This window comes from Hemibagrus wyckioides, linkage group LG18 (genome assembly GCF_019097595.1).
Source record: "Hemibagrus wyckioides isolate EC202008001 linkage group LG18, SWU_Hwy_1.0, whole genome shotgun sequence".
Lineage (NCBI taxonomy): Eukaryota > Metazoa > Chordata > Actinopteri > Siluriformes > Bagridae > Hemibagrus > Hemibagrus wyckioides.
Window position 1 is genome coordinate 17,114,608 of NC_080727.1, and position 14,958 is coordinate 17,129,565.

General features: G+C 38.4%; 1 protein-coding gene across 1 annotated transcript in view; it reads left to right on the forward strand.

Annotated features, from left to right (window-relative positions):
• Positions 1-6,842, forward strand: part of gabrb4 (gamma-aminobutyric acid type A receptor subunit beta4) — a 59,019-nt gene extending 52,177 nt beyond the window's left edge. Inside the window, exon 10 of the mRNA XM_058416416.1 lies at positions 8-6,842. Within this exon, the coding sequence (XP_058272399.1) occupies positions 8-364 (357 nt within the window). The 3' untranslated portion in view covers positions 365-6,842. The remainder of the gene's footprint in view (positions 1-7) is intronic.
• The last annotated feature ends 8,116 nt before the right edge of the window (positions 6,843-14,958 follow it).

Genomic DNA, 14,958 nt, shown 5'->3' on the forward strand with positions numbered 1-14,958 from the left:
GATCAAGGTGGACGCTTACGGCAACATCCTGCTCACCACCCTGGAGATGAACAACGAGGTGATGCCGTCAGACGTGGGCAGCAGCGTAAGTGACTCACGCAACTCCGTCATGTCGTTCGACAGCTCGGGCGTTCAGTTCCGTAAGCCTGTCGGTTCCTCGCGCGACGGCTTCGGCCATCACTCGCTGGAGCGCGGCGCCATGCGCAGTCGTGCCAACTGCCGCCTGCGGAGGCGCTCGTCCAAGCTCAAGCTCAAAATCCCCAACCTGACGGATGTAAGCACCATTGACAAGTGGTCGCGCGTGATTTTCCCCATCACGTTCGGATTCTTCAACCTCATCTACTGGTTGTACTACGTGAATTGACACACGTCCTCCCAGGAAACATGGGCCATATTTTGAGAGCACACACTGAATTGGCTTTGATACAATTGGAAAATATGTATACACATATAGGAAAAGTTCATACATATGTATATGCATATTTCTATATCTTATATTTCTATACACACAATGCGGAAAGGACTTTTCTGATGTAAAAAAAAAAAAAAAAAGTATTATATAGATTGACTTGAATGTTTAAGAATCATGTGAGACAAACATTTCTTTTACTTCTGAAACTAACAAACGTACGAACAAGAACAAAAAAAAAAAAAATCCTCCCGAGGGTTTGGAACTAAGGACTGCATGATATTTTTGCTAAAAGAAAGATTGCAAGATATACAGAAAAAGGATACGCCAGAGCATCCTCATCCGGCTTTTTATCGATACATACTGCAATCAACCTTTTCCCGACTGCAGCTCATGAAATCAGTCATGGCTCGTATGCTTTTGGGCACAGACCAGGCAGAACCCATCCCTCCGTCCTCGATCGTCACTGAGCCTCCTGTCCTTTCCTCCTGTCCCTCGTGGAAGGGACTCACGATTTTGTCCCCATGATTCAATGCTGTACAGCAAATCCCCCTCCCCCCTTCTCCTCCCTTGGATTTTGTGATGATTTTTTTTTGTTGTTGTTTTTCTTTTTTCATGAGAGACCTTTCTCTTTCCTAGATATAAAGCTCTGGTCATTGGTTTACACTGGACGGCCATCCCGTGTTTTGAAAACAAACAAACACACAATCCCCGCCCAGAGTTTTGTTTATTTTTTTTTGTTGTTGTTGTTTGCTGTTGTTGTTGTTTTTCTCTTAATACCATTTCCGTGAGCCTTGGGAATTTCTTGCGTTTTCTGGTTGTAAGGATTCTGACTACTCCGGTTGCTATTATTTTGTCTTTTGGAAAAATAAATCCGTTCTGGGGAGAGCAGTTAATTAAGCATAGAGTTCTAGAGTTAGCGCATCGCTAGATAACGAGCCACCTATATGCATTGTTTGTTTTCGTTGATTTGTTTCGGTTTTGTTTGGAGAAAAAGGATAAACAGCATCAAGTGTACATTTACTCAATATCCTCCATCCGATATGGTTAGGTAGTAGAACTGTACTCTTACTTTCTTCTTGTTCCTAGTGATAATCATCTGTTTTGTAGATAAAGTACTCATCATTATCATCGTCCACTTTGTGTTGTGTGAGGACGTGAAAAAAAAAAAGAAAAAAAAAAAAAAAAAGAGGGACCGTGGTGAGCTGTTTGTCCGAGCTTGGTTTTGAAGTTAAGTCCATCAACTATATGAAGCTGTATTTAAAAAAAAAGAAAAAAAAGAAAAAATGTGTATTAATACAGAAGAGATGGTCATTGTTTTACAATCTGCTAAATATTTCAGTGATCAGCCCATCGTGTGACCTGATATTGTACGTGATAACTCGCTCATCTTTAATGGCCCATGCTCTGAGAACAGTTCATTATCTTCTGGGTTTGTTTGTTTGTTTGTTTGTTTGTTTGTTTGTTTTCCTTTCTTTGTTTTTGTTTTTTTCTTGGTTCCTCTAAAATGTGCCTGTCTGCAACCTGAAGTAGGTGTCCTCAATCGATCACTGAAGTAAAAGAGGGCTAAACGGCGCTCAGTCTTTGACCTGCAGACCCACCCACAGCCCTGATGTTACACATCTTAGGATTCAATCCCAAAGACTGATGACATCAGCATGATCAGGAACAAAAAGAGCTTCTGAGTCTTAATGGGGCAAAATAAGATGTATGATAAAAGCCATGAACTGACGTGACAACCAAAAAGGCCTATAAACCCATTCTTATGTCATTCTTATGAATTTCAGTGTAAAGTCCACGTCATCATGTCACGCAGCCAACCTCATACACGTAACCATAACCACAGACACCAGTTCTTACCAGATCCATCCAGCTCCTCTCTCCAGAGGTGTTCCAGACGGTCAGCGGGGTTGGGTCGGTCCTTCAGGAGGTACAAGGTGGATGCTTTGTCTTTGACCAGACATGGAGCTCGAGAGCCCTGAAATCTTCTGCGGTCCGGAGGTGGAGGAGGTTCTGAGCGGGTCTCAGTTCTCAGAGCCGAGTAGATTCCTCCGGCTCTCAGCTCGCTCTCATCACACTCCATCCGCCGCCATCCCATACGACCACAACTAACAGAGAGAGAGAGAGAGAGAGAAAGATAGAGAGAGAGAGAAAGATAGAGAAAAGCTACGCTATCTTTACACTGTTAGCGCTGTGTACCTGAGGGAAATGTGGAAAAAAGATGTAGAAGATGTTCATCACTGACTCCTGGCTGCTGACTAACGAGCAGGTTGCAAAATACCTTTATATCAAGTGTAGCAATGTTGCGTGTGTCGTATATATATTCCATGAACCAGCACCGGATGAGTGAATAAAATTCAGATGAGGTTTAGATGTGAAAAACGATGGCGCCAGACCGAAGGACATCAGAATCATTTAGGGTTTTGTTCATATCGTATCATCATCTATATGTAGGAGGATAAACCCCTCAGTGGAGGTTAGTCTAGCGCAACCTTGCGCAACCAAGAAAAGAAAAGAACAAAAAAGCAACTTGACATGTTTGTGGAAGCAAAATCCTTTTAGAGAAGGTTTTTTTTTTTTTTTGCTCATGTAATGACGTGATATTTGAAATATGGCTTGAACGCTGAATCATTATTTATTTTATTGCCCATTTTATTGCATTTCCTGACAAATCCAGGGAGTATTAATTGACACAAAATTAACACATTTTTCTAGATGTAATAATTTGTTCGTAACTTAAACAAAGACTGAAATTTATTTATCTTATATCTTAAATTTTACAGTTTCATTTGTCAGAATAAAGTCCCTCAGCCTGTGGTTTATATATTAGATAAATAATCTGATGAATTAATATTACTAACTATTATTTCTATTATTCCTGATAGATTTGCGGTTTCTGTGCACGCTGCTAAACGGTCGGGGTTATTATTAGTCTGGACGCTCGGACTCTTCTTATACTGAAAATAAATTTCGGCCCGGTCTAGTCCGTCATCACGTCACCTCCACGTTATTATTCTGACGATCAGCGCGCACTTGTAGCACCAGCAGCACTCGGCTAATTCATCAGAAATGTTTTGGTGGAGCGGTGATTTGTTGTGGGATGTGTTGTTGCCGTCAGCTCCCTGAGAGATTTGCCTTAATCAGAAAGCATTTGTACACACGGACTATATCGCAGCAATAGAATGCAAACGCCACACAGCGAGTCAATTTCAAGCCTTAACGGTCATAAAAACCTCATTATAATCACGCTTAGATGAAAAAAAATATATATGTTCGCTTAGATCGGATTATAATAATCTGCTTTAATCCTGTCATGTACCGATCATGTATCTAATATAAGCGGCGCATGTAGGACATCATAATAATGAAGTATGATCCAGTTTCCTGTTAGAGACCTCGCGCAGCACTGTTGCTAACGCCACCAAAATGAGCCACGTGAAATAAACAGATTTGCAGCCCTTTTCTCTTTTTTTCTTTTTTTAAAGGCGTTAGTCAGTGATAGGGTCATCAAAATCTTTCCAAAAAAAAAAACCAGGAGTATTCTTCATGGCTAAGTCTTTATTTCGTCCTTATTAGCATCACGTGTTAAAATGGACCGAGATGCTAGTTTACACTGGTTAACCGGCCAAAATACTGAAACACTTAAACATATGTAGCAACACGGGGAGGGTGGGGAAGTGGTGTTTTTGGTGGTCTTGTGTCACTTCTTGCTAAAACTGCAGTCATGTTTACTTTGGTTCGGCTTTAAACAATAAATGTAGTATATTCAAAACCGAAAAAAAAAAAACCCATGTCCATCCTGTGATCACGTGATCAAGCTTCAGCTTCACTTTAAACAAAAACCATCGTGCTTTTTGACGCTTTTTTAAAAAATATATATATGTCCACTCACGTAGCATCTTCGTCACGTGTACCCTCGTCTTAAACGTCTGGAACGAAGAGAACAGAGATAACTGAGGAAACACTTGGGTTCTCTGTGTGGTGTTGAATTTGACCTTAGATTCGGGTCGATCGCGTTGCTCTTCACCCAGAGCGAGATTGTGGTGTTAGAATTTTTCAGCTGACTCGTGAGGAAAAAAACCGACCGAGTTTGATTTGTTGATATGAACGTATTCTCATTCTTGCTTATTAAACTTCTGTAGACTTTTTCTTTTTCTTTTTTTTTTTTTTTTTTGCATGAGATCAGGTTGGGCAGGGAGATATCTCCCCTGTTAGCATCTCCCACCGGACAGGGCTCCTAGCATCTGGGAGTTCGGTCACGTTCTGTACCTTAAAAACTGTGAGTTAAAGAGGAAAACATGGTTTACTTCTAAATCCAGACCCATCTGCTCGATCGAGTCGATTTTTATACTACGACTAACGAATCTTTATGATGGCAGCGGTCTTTTTTTGGAATAATTGTAATCGTGTGCAGCATTTAGCAGTAGATAGCGTCGCACTCGCTCACTCACACACACACACACACACACACACAGACAGACACCCCGTCCATCCGCAACGATGACCACGCCGAGCCGGCCTTCTTTGGAGAATGTGTCACAGCGTATGACTCACTGAATCGTTCTGTGTCTTAATGGTTTCAGAGTGAAATTTGTTCGATTTCTTTGTCGATATTATATCATAAATATTGTATATGTTTAAGAGGGAGAGCTTTATATAATATCAGGGACGGGAAGGGATGGGAAGGGGGCGGGGCCGATAAAAGACAACGGACGACATCTTGTCATGCATTTCATCCCGTCACAAATCACGAATCATCTCGATATATCCATGAACATCTCGATAAATCATCAGCACACGTGGTTTTTATTTAGCAAACTGCTGCTTTTTTTTTTGTGTGTTTTCTGCCACAAAACATCAGAAAAGGAAGTACAAAAAACTGTTGAACTGATTTCAATGTGAATTTTTCTTGCCTCTTGTGTATATGTGTAATTACATGTGAATTGTATTGTAAATATGATATCTTTCATCTATATTTCTTAATGCATGAACTAAAACAGGGCAGTTGGTAGTAACAGCTAGCCTCACTGCGACTGGCATGGACAGCTTTTGCAGCACCTGCATAACTTCTGCAAACGAAACCTCTGAAAAAAAAAAACGACAAAGGAAAAAAAAATTACAGGAAAAAATAAATACGGTTTTGTTTTGCATGACTTACATTTTTTTTCCCCCAAAAAAGGGTTATTTATTTATTTGTTTGTTTGTTTGTTTATTTATTTATATTTTATATTTTATTTATTTATTTATATTTTATATTTTATTTATTTATTTTTATTTCATTTTATTTGTTTATTTAATTTTTTTTTTTTGTATTTTAACCTGTTCACAGATTCACCTTTACACACACACAACGACAGAATCAACTCGCTTTTCGAGGTGCTTTTACTTCTTGCACTGGATATGGAAACAGATCGGACTGAACTCCCTGCGGTTCTGAGAAAAGAGGCGATTTTAGACAGAAAGAATACGAATCGCTAAAATATTCATACGATAAACTAAACGAAGGAATATGCATGTCGTCATCCTTTCTTGATTTTTTTGTTTCGTTTTGTTTTTTATAGATCACGTTTAATTAGATGGATAGACGGATAAATAGGCAGATAAATAAATGCAAACTGGAAACCAGAGAACAAATTTTTTTTTTTTTCCTTTGCTGGATGAGTTTGTAAAAAAATAAATAAATAAATAAAACACACAAAAAATAAATAAATAAATAAATAAAACACAAAAATGTCTGGCTCAGAAGGATATTTAAATGATCTCGCTCTCCAAAAATTACAACCACACAAAAAAAAATTGTTTCCAAATGTATTATTATTATTATTATTATTATTATTATTATTATTATTATTATTATTATTATTAATTAATTACTTTTTCTTATTATTTTAAAGAAATCATTCCTTCACTGATCTACAGTTCAATCCTTCTTCAGTATGGTTTCCTTTCTAATTGCTCGTATTTGTTGTATTTTAAACAAGTCGTTATTTCTTATTGTTGCTGTTGTTTTTCTCATAGAAAAGGAAATATATTTCTACTCTACATTATGCCCTGAGAGTGAAAAAAAAAAAAAAAAAAAAAAAGCGATTTGTGTTGTACTGGTTCAGTTCACTTCTTCTTCTTTTTCTTTTTTTTCTTCTTTTTTTTTTTAAATTATTATTCTTATTATTTATTCTGTTAATATATAGATGTTCTGATTCATTTTTTTTGGGGTATGATTTGTCTTCATGAACTCAACATTTGTACAATATAAAGTTGTATTTCATTTCTTTTGTCAGTGCCGATTTAATGTAATGGTGTCCGTCAGCTTTTCTAGGTGTTTGAGCAAAATGTGTTTTTTACTAATACAAACTGTAACAGTATGTGGTACAAAAAAAAAGGGTTATACTTAACCGACTGACTTTTTACAAATAAAGGCTTATACAGTAAAGAAGCATAACGCAGACGTCTTTTCATTTGCCATTTGTGGACTAATGGTTCCGTTTGATTTCTTTAACTGCTTTTGAACCGATTGGTCCTCAAATGGTAAATCGTGAACTTTATTAGAAGCCGTCACGAGGAGCGACTCTTTTTGACATGGACTGTGAAACACTGATGCATCTCTTTCATTTTGTTTTGTACTCTTTCTTTCTTTTGTTTATTTGTTTAGTTTGTTTTGTTTCTTTTTTGTAATGGCTGCTGGGAAGCAAAGGAAAAATAATTTAATATGTTAAAAACTAAGAAAAGGAGCAGAAGCAAGAAACGGCCATAGCATTGTCTTGTATAATTAATCTGAATTTGATTAAAGTCATGATACGTTAATAAGGATATACCTCCCTCCCAACCCTTGGTCCTGAATAAAGAACCAACAGAATCCCTGCTGGAAGAGTGTTATCTTTACCCTGGACTGAATCCTGGCCATTTTTCTCATGACATCACACAATGTTTATAATGAAAAAAATCGAAATGAGTGGAAAATGCGAGAGGAATTTTACTGTGCTAATGTGTTATTTTGGCGAAATATTGATCGTGTTATTGATAATACACGGCGTAGTTGGCACCGTAGCTAGTCATCTGAGTCTGAAGACGGCGGATAATCGACTTAACTGCAGTGGAGGAAGAGCGTCGCAGACCTACCTCAGTGAAATATTCCAGTAAACAAAGACTCGTGAAACAAAGATTCATTTGCCTCCCCTAAAAACATGTTTGCTAATTTGCTATTAATAACTAGCTACATTGAATTAAAGTTAAACATTAAAAAACATTATCATGTTTTCTTTGCTAAAGCTAGGGTAGATTAGCATCGGCTGCTAACGTAAATAGATTCTGGCAAATTAGGATCATTTTCTTCTGATTCATTGGTTTGCAAGTTTCATAGTCATGTATATGAGCGAGAATGAATGAAAAATCAAAGTTTCAATTAGTTTCATTTGGAAAATATTGACATTTTTCCTTCAGCACATTTCAAAGAAGGTTTGTTTTAATGCTTAAATACATTCAAAGACATGTTTCTGGATGCTTTGTTTGATTAAAAAAAAATTAACTTTTTCTACTCGGTATGCCGTCTATATAAATATTATTCACATGTATTGTCCATGTGATGTTTTCCCTGTTTGTTGAGTCAAACCCATCAAAGAAGACACACGTCCCTGACGTAACAAGAAGAGAATCAAATTCTTACAAAAACGTGTTCAACGCTAGAGCGCCACGGCACTGTCCATCCATCCATCCATTTTCTATACCCACTTATTCCTAATTAGGGTCATGGGGGGTCTGCTGAAGCCTATCCCAGCGCACATAGAGCAAAAGGCAGGGGTACACCCTGGACAGGTCGCCAGTCCATCACAGGGCCACATATAGACAGACAACCACACACACTCACTCCTATGGGCAATTTAGAATTACCAATCAACCTAATGTACATGCTTTTGGACTGTGGGAGGAAACCGGAGTACACCCACGCAGGCACAGGGAGAACATGCAAACTCCACACAGAAAGGCCCCTGCCTGTTCGAACCCGGGACTCAAACCCAGGACCTTCTTGCTGTGAGGCAACAGTGCTGACCACTAAGCAACCGTGCTGCCCCCCCTGCACTGGAAAAGTAAAAAAAGCGGTGACATCAAACAAAAAAAGTGCTCTTTACTTCTACGCTGTCTTGCCTTGGTGAACTTTGAAAAAGCTCCCAGCAGAGGAGACGCATACTTAGAGCTCTGTTAGGAAGATGGATGCAGAAGCCATTGAACTGGATCAGCAAAATGCGCCTGCCATTTTCTTGTTCTATTGTCAGCACTCCATAAAGAAACATCAAATATTGAAAGGGTGCATTAACATGGGCCAGGAATTGATGGGATTTCTACTGTGTGTGTGTGTGTGTGGTAGGGTGGGCAAAAATAAAAGCAGATAGACATGGCCTCTTCAAGAAATAACTTATTTTTTAAAGACAGATTGTACCATGTCCAACACTGGGTCTGGACATTAGACCAAATTGGGAATTTGCCAAATTGTCAAATAAAACCTGTCCTTTTGACAGAATTCTGAGCTGAAGAGTAAGCTGAAAAGTCCAGCGTTAATATTTCATTGCATTGCATGTACCTTAAAAGGTTTCTGGTCTATTTCAGTCAGTTTTAACTCGCAATCTGTTCTGTAAGATCTCCACAATAACACGCTTTACAGGTCGACAGTTCGTTTTTTTTTTCATTTCAGCAAAGCTGAAGCATAAACGATACGCTCAACGTAAAACGCTTGAATACCAATACGTTTTCATTTTCCAGAAAGCAGTGTTTCTAGCTGCTATAATGTGGTACATTGTAAAAAAGCATGACGTGTAAGTGGAATTAAGTTCACGTCAGACTCCACAGTGGCGTGGATTATTGTTACTAGATACCCAAACAAGATGTTTGATCTGAAATGTGCGAAGTGTTATCTTTTGGTCAGAGAGAACATGAAGCATTTCTCTGCAGGTTTTTATTACATCCATATAATATTTCTTTTATGAGAGGTTTTGATCAAACATAGCCCTGACACTCGCAAGACCCAGCGTGTTGCTTGCAGTCAGCAAGAACATTGGTGATGATTATCACTTGATGATGATAGCATATAAACGGATTTAAATGAATTCCTACACAGACTGGAGGTTAAATCGCTTCCAGTACCCTGTGAAATGGTGCCGTTGCTGTGATTTTATTCCACGAGGTGATGGATTTCTTTCCTAAACAGGAATTCAGAGTGACATTTAGTGTTTAAGTGCTTTAAATGACGTCACAACGGCGGATAGCATTCAAGGTACAGCACATTTACCTAAGCAAACCTGATGGTAGTTTAGCAACATAGCTAAATATTAGATAAATGACTGTTATTATATGATATGGTGTTGCTCATTCTGAGAACATACATAACCACCACCACCTCCTTTCTATTCAAAATGAAATAAATTGTAACCACTTTTTCCTCAAACTAAGCATTTACTGTTAATGAGCTGATACTGTAGAGCAAACCCATCTCCAAGGGGGCGGGGTTTATATGCTTCTAGAGAAAATTTAATTGGACGAGCACAGTTTTGCCTAAAAATGAATCATGGTGTTTTTTTTATTGTTTTCCCAGAGGCGAAGAGCTCTAAAATTGCGAGTGAGAATACCTCAAGTGATTTCAGAGGCAAAACTGAATGATGAGTGAAAATGTATAGAATATTTATAATACTGAGTTTTTGTTGATCTTTCAGCTGCTCCCCACGTGTGTGAGGGGTCACCACAGTGGACCAATTGGTCTGTACAACAACTTGGCACAGGTTTTACGCCGGATGCCCTTCCTGACCCATTTTATCCGGGCTTGGGATCAGCACTACATCCAGTGGCTGGGGCTTGGGCACTGTCTGGGAATCAAACCCGGGCTTTCTGCATGATAGGAGAAACCTACCACTGAACCACCAGTACCTTATAACATTGAGTTTAACTAATGTAAATATTTACAAGCCTTTATATTAACTTTGAGTAGATCAACAATGATAATCTTATTGTGTTTCCTTATACCACATGAACATCTCAGAAATATTTCTTTACATTTATTATACAGGGCTGAAATATCATGATGCATGAACAATCTGTTGAGGCTTCTAAGCTTGATGTCAGTATCTGTAGAAGATCCTTGGTTCTAAGCAATGTCCATCAGACAGGATATGGGTTCTGCCATTGCTACATCCTGCAGAGGGCATAAAGAGAAAAGCTGGGAATATTATCATAATAAATCTCACATTTATTTATTCTGCTTCACCTATTAGGCGATTTAGAGTAGGCAAAACACTAATCGGCCTTTTTATTTATTTATTTTTGTTTTGTTTTGTTTTGCAGGGAGGAGATGGAAGAAAACTGGCCTATTTCCTCAGGACGATGAGAGATCTGAGCCATGTTCTTAAGCGAGACACGCTCATCTTTGTTGTCAGCTTTTGCCTCAAGCTTCCTGCAGTTTCAGAAAAGAAGGGCGGATGATTTTCTTTAAACAACACTGTCCTCTGCTGGCACATGGGTTAGCACCCTGGCTAAAATCAGCAATAATATCCACTGGAATCTATTAGCATGCTGTTGTTTTTGTTATTGTTGTTTTAAACCGAGATGAGAAAATGTGTTCTCATCTCATTAGGCAATTTACTGTCCTTATTATTTAATGGACTATATGGAAGGGGTGAAATCTGCATCTTTCTTAAGGCAAAAGAAAGTGTGCATTTATATATTATTGATAGTATGAACATGATCATTTAAAGAGAGTGTAAAATCATTTAGAGGAAGAAATTCACGCTCGATTTGGTCACAGAACATTTACTGCCGTCGCCGTTATTTAAATGACTGATGGATAGATTTCTGATCGATTATAAGACCTCGTGATGATTTTAAAACATCAATAAAAATAACATTTGACCAGTAGATGCTTTCAGAATGAATGAACCCGACTAAAAACCGAAGATATCAAATGTAATGAGGTAAATGTGTCTGTTAGCGGCTAATGAGTTAGCATAACCTAAATCCATAGCTAGAACATTAGCATTGAGCGTTTAGCATCACTGTAGAAAACTAGATATTTGGCTAGAACGTAAAAAGATTTTTTTGTGCTTTTCTTTAAATCTTGGCTTTGAGAAACAAGACCATCCATTCGTTAAGGTAAGTCTTATTCCTTGCTAGATCGGTATAAAGAAAATAAATGAGCAAATACAATGTAGATTAATTAAATACACCATAGATTTATGTGGCCTATATATTTCACACATATGAAAAAATCTTTTGACAGATTCCAAAGTCTATACCATTTATTAGCTTTTACAGAGTTCAACATAAACCTTTCAGAAATGAATATATTGTATATTTTTGTGCAAGTCTTCTGATTCTGAGACTCTTTTCAGTTACAGTGTTTGACTCCATTATAATTAATTAGTTCTAATCTCACTCAGACATGTGTATGTACATTTATCTTGATCAACTCAGCAGCATGGCGCTTCAAGGAATCAGATTTTTCTCCTTGGCCAGCAGGTGTCGCTATTTTAATAGATTCCTCTAAAGAGGGTCAAAGTCTGCTCTGAGATCCGAGAATGCTGGTGACTCACTTACAGATCGTCTAACATTTCTGTTCTTACTTGCTCTGTACCTTTCACAATGAAAATATGAAACGTGGAAATATGGTTCCATCTTTTCCAATGACAAAAGTGTCACAGTTGTATAAGCATGACACTCATGTAACACAACACACTGGGGCTATAGTTCAGACCCCCAACTGTCAAGCACACAACAAATCCAATACCAGGACTAGCTGAGTTTGAATCTGAAGGAGGTTGAGGTCAAGATTCCAAATAAAACTGAGATGGAGACTGAAGATGACTTCATTGTTTATACTGTGAATGTTTCCTAAGGTTAAAAGAACCAAATACAAATAACCAAGAATTCTGAAAAAAGTCCAAATCGATGGAGAAAACGTCTTGAGACTGGACTGGTGTCTACGCTAAACAGGTGAAAGATACAGTTCAGAAATATCACAATATGAATGTCATGTACTTGCGTTCCTTATGACATGTACAGCTTAGATAACTGTTGTAGTTTTAAGTTAATAGAATCTTCCCCTTTCCAAGAATGTACCACAATAACAGGTTTGTTGTTGCTAACAAGGAATAAAAACCTAAAAATAAATTTAGCCGTTTTTTAGTTTTGCACTACAGTTAAAGGATAATGTGGCTAACACTTAGAGCTACCGGTTTGACACTCTGCATGTGCAAGCTGTTCCATTATCTAAAAATCTTGTTTATGTGGTTCCTCACACTGTATGACGCATTGTTATCGGTACAGCACGGCTAAAACGGTTAAAGCTGTATCAAAATATGCGTTTTGACACGATTTGCACGGCGCTAGTCGGGGAGCTGTGGGCATCTATTACTGGTTAGCTGCAATTTCAGTACCTGAGATTAAAGACAGTGTTTGAAATTGAAGGGCTTGTGAAACGTGTAGATGGAGGAATGAAATATCTACCATGGGACCTTTTTTGAAGAGCTTCAGAATGATTTTGACTGAGCAGTGGTCAGTGCACACTATAGACTTAGTGGCACAAAACAGATCACACAAACAGAACTTGATGGTATGGTCAGTAAATATTTTCCCATTTTCTCCACAAAGTGGTCACATACACCGGCATAACATTATGACCACCTGCCTAAAATTGTGTTGGTCCCCCTTTTGCTGCGAAAACAGCCCTGACCCGTCATGCACTGTGTATTGTGGCACCTTTCTATCAGAACCAGTATTAACTTCTTCAGCAATTTGAGCAACAGTAGCTCGTCTTTTGTATCGGATCACACGGTCCAACATTGGCTTTGCACTCAACTCAACATAATTGAGGCTTGGCCACCCATAACCCTGTCACCGGTTCACCACTGTTCCTTCTTTGGGCCACTTTCAATAGATACTGACCACTCGGAGATGTTCTGATCCAGTCGTCTAGCCATCACAATTTGGCCCTTGTCAAACTCGCTCATTTTTCCTGCTTCTATCACGTCAACTTTGAGGACAAATAGCTGATTCATCCTCCATCACAGGGCAGAGTAACACACTCTGAGGAAAGCGTGTACTCACAAACCATCTCCATCTCCTTGTCAAACTTGCTCATTTTTCCTGCTTCTAGCACGTCAACTTTGAGGACAAATAGCCGATTCATCCTCCATCATAGGTCAGAGTAACACACTCTGAGGAAAGCATGTACTCACAAACCATCTCCATTAGCTCCTTTTCGATTCAAGCTTGTAATCAAGCAGTGACAGAGCCACAGCTTTCTTTTTGGGCTTTCCACTGCAAAGCCATGGTCATTTTTAGAAGCTGGTTCAATCGGACTGTTTTGAAATTGAAAATAAATAAGACATTCTGCTTACTTCTTAGGTGTCCAGCCCTAAAAACATATCCTTATCCAAAGCCTTTTAGGCTAGATGTTTAAAATTCTAGTGCACGATAATGATCTCAGGGAAAATGGGAATAAAATAAAGAACTGAATAAACAATAACACATGGAGCAAGAAACCAAGAGTGTCTAATATCATAGTATAAGAGGTAAAAGTGATCCAGTAGTCATGGAGTGATGGATTTGTTTGTTTGGTTGTTTAACTGTGAACAAACAGCTAACAGTTAATAGTGGTTAACACTGGATTAGATCAGGTTATATATCATGTGATACATTCCATGCTTTTTCTCTTGTTCATTCTAGATGAGATAAGATTATAAAATACATCAAGAACCTATACTGGGTACTAAAAATCATAATTATTTAGGTCGTTATCTCTTGGTGTCATTAATCTTTTCCCATCCTGCGTAATGCATATGATTGAAGGTTGAGAAGCTTTTTTTGAACTCAGTAGCAGGAACCATTTCAGGAACCTGCTCGACCTGCTTCTCCAGGATGGAGAACACTGACTGCTACTGTATTTGGTTCATATGCAAAACAATCCACATTTTCAACTCTCACAGCAGTCGCCGTCTCATCCACTGGGAAAAGCTCTGGGGAGTTTTCTTACACCTGCCACAGGTCTGTCTCCTGTGGGAACTCTGGAGTAGGAAGGAGGCCAGCACTGATCTGATCTGTGTGTGCTGATGATACACCATCCATAAATTTCCATCTCATACACTAACACTCTCTCTTCTCTCCGTTCCACATTCACCAACCCAACGCCAATTTTCATCTCAAAGGTGTAATGCAGTCCATCGCATTCCTGACCGATGTGTTTTGTTTATTCGGCTGTATTTGTATAAAAATGTAGTGTTGTAACTCTGCAAAATGGTTTGATTGTGTAACCTCACCAGTCAGGTTAAACGAACCCAGCATGTGTTCTGGCCAATATTTACTCAGTAGTGTGTATGATCCTATTGTTGGATCATGAGTTTAAGTGGTGTAGGTAAGACTACTTTTTAAAAAATGTATGAAAATACAACGACATGTGTAGCTTCCAAGCATCGCTCCTGGGTTAAAAACCTGAGAGACTGACTTGTGATCATCAAGCTAAAGTTTTTATTCTATTATTTGATTATATTATTAATCTAAACCTCCTTTATTTTAAA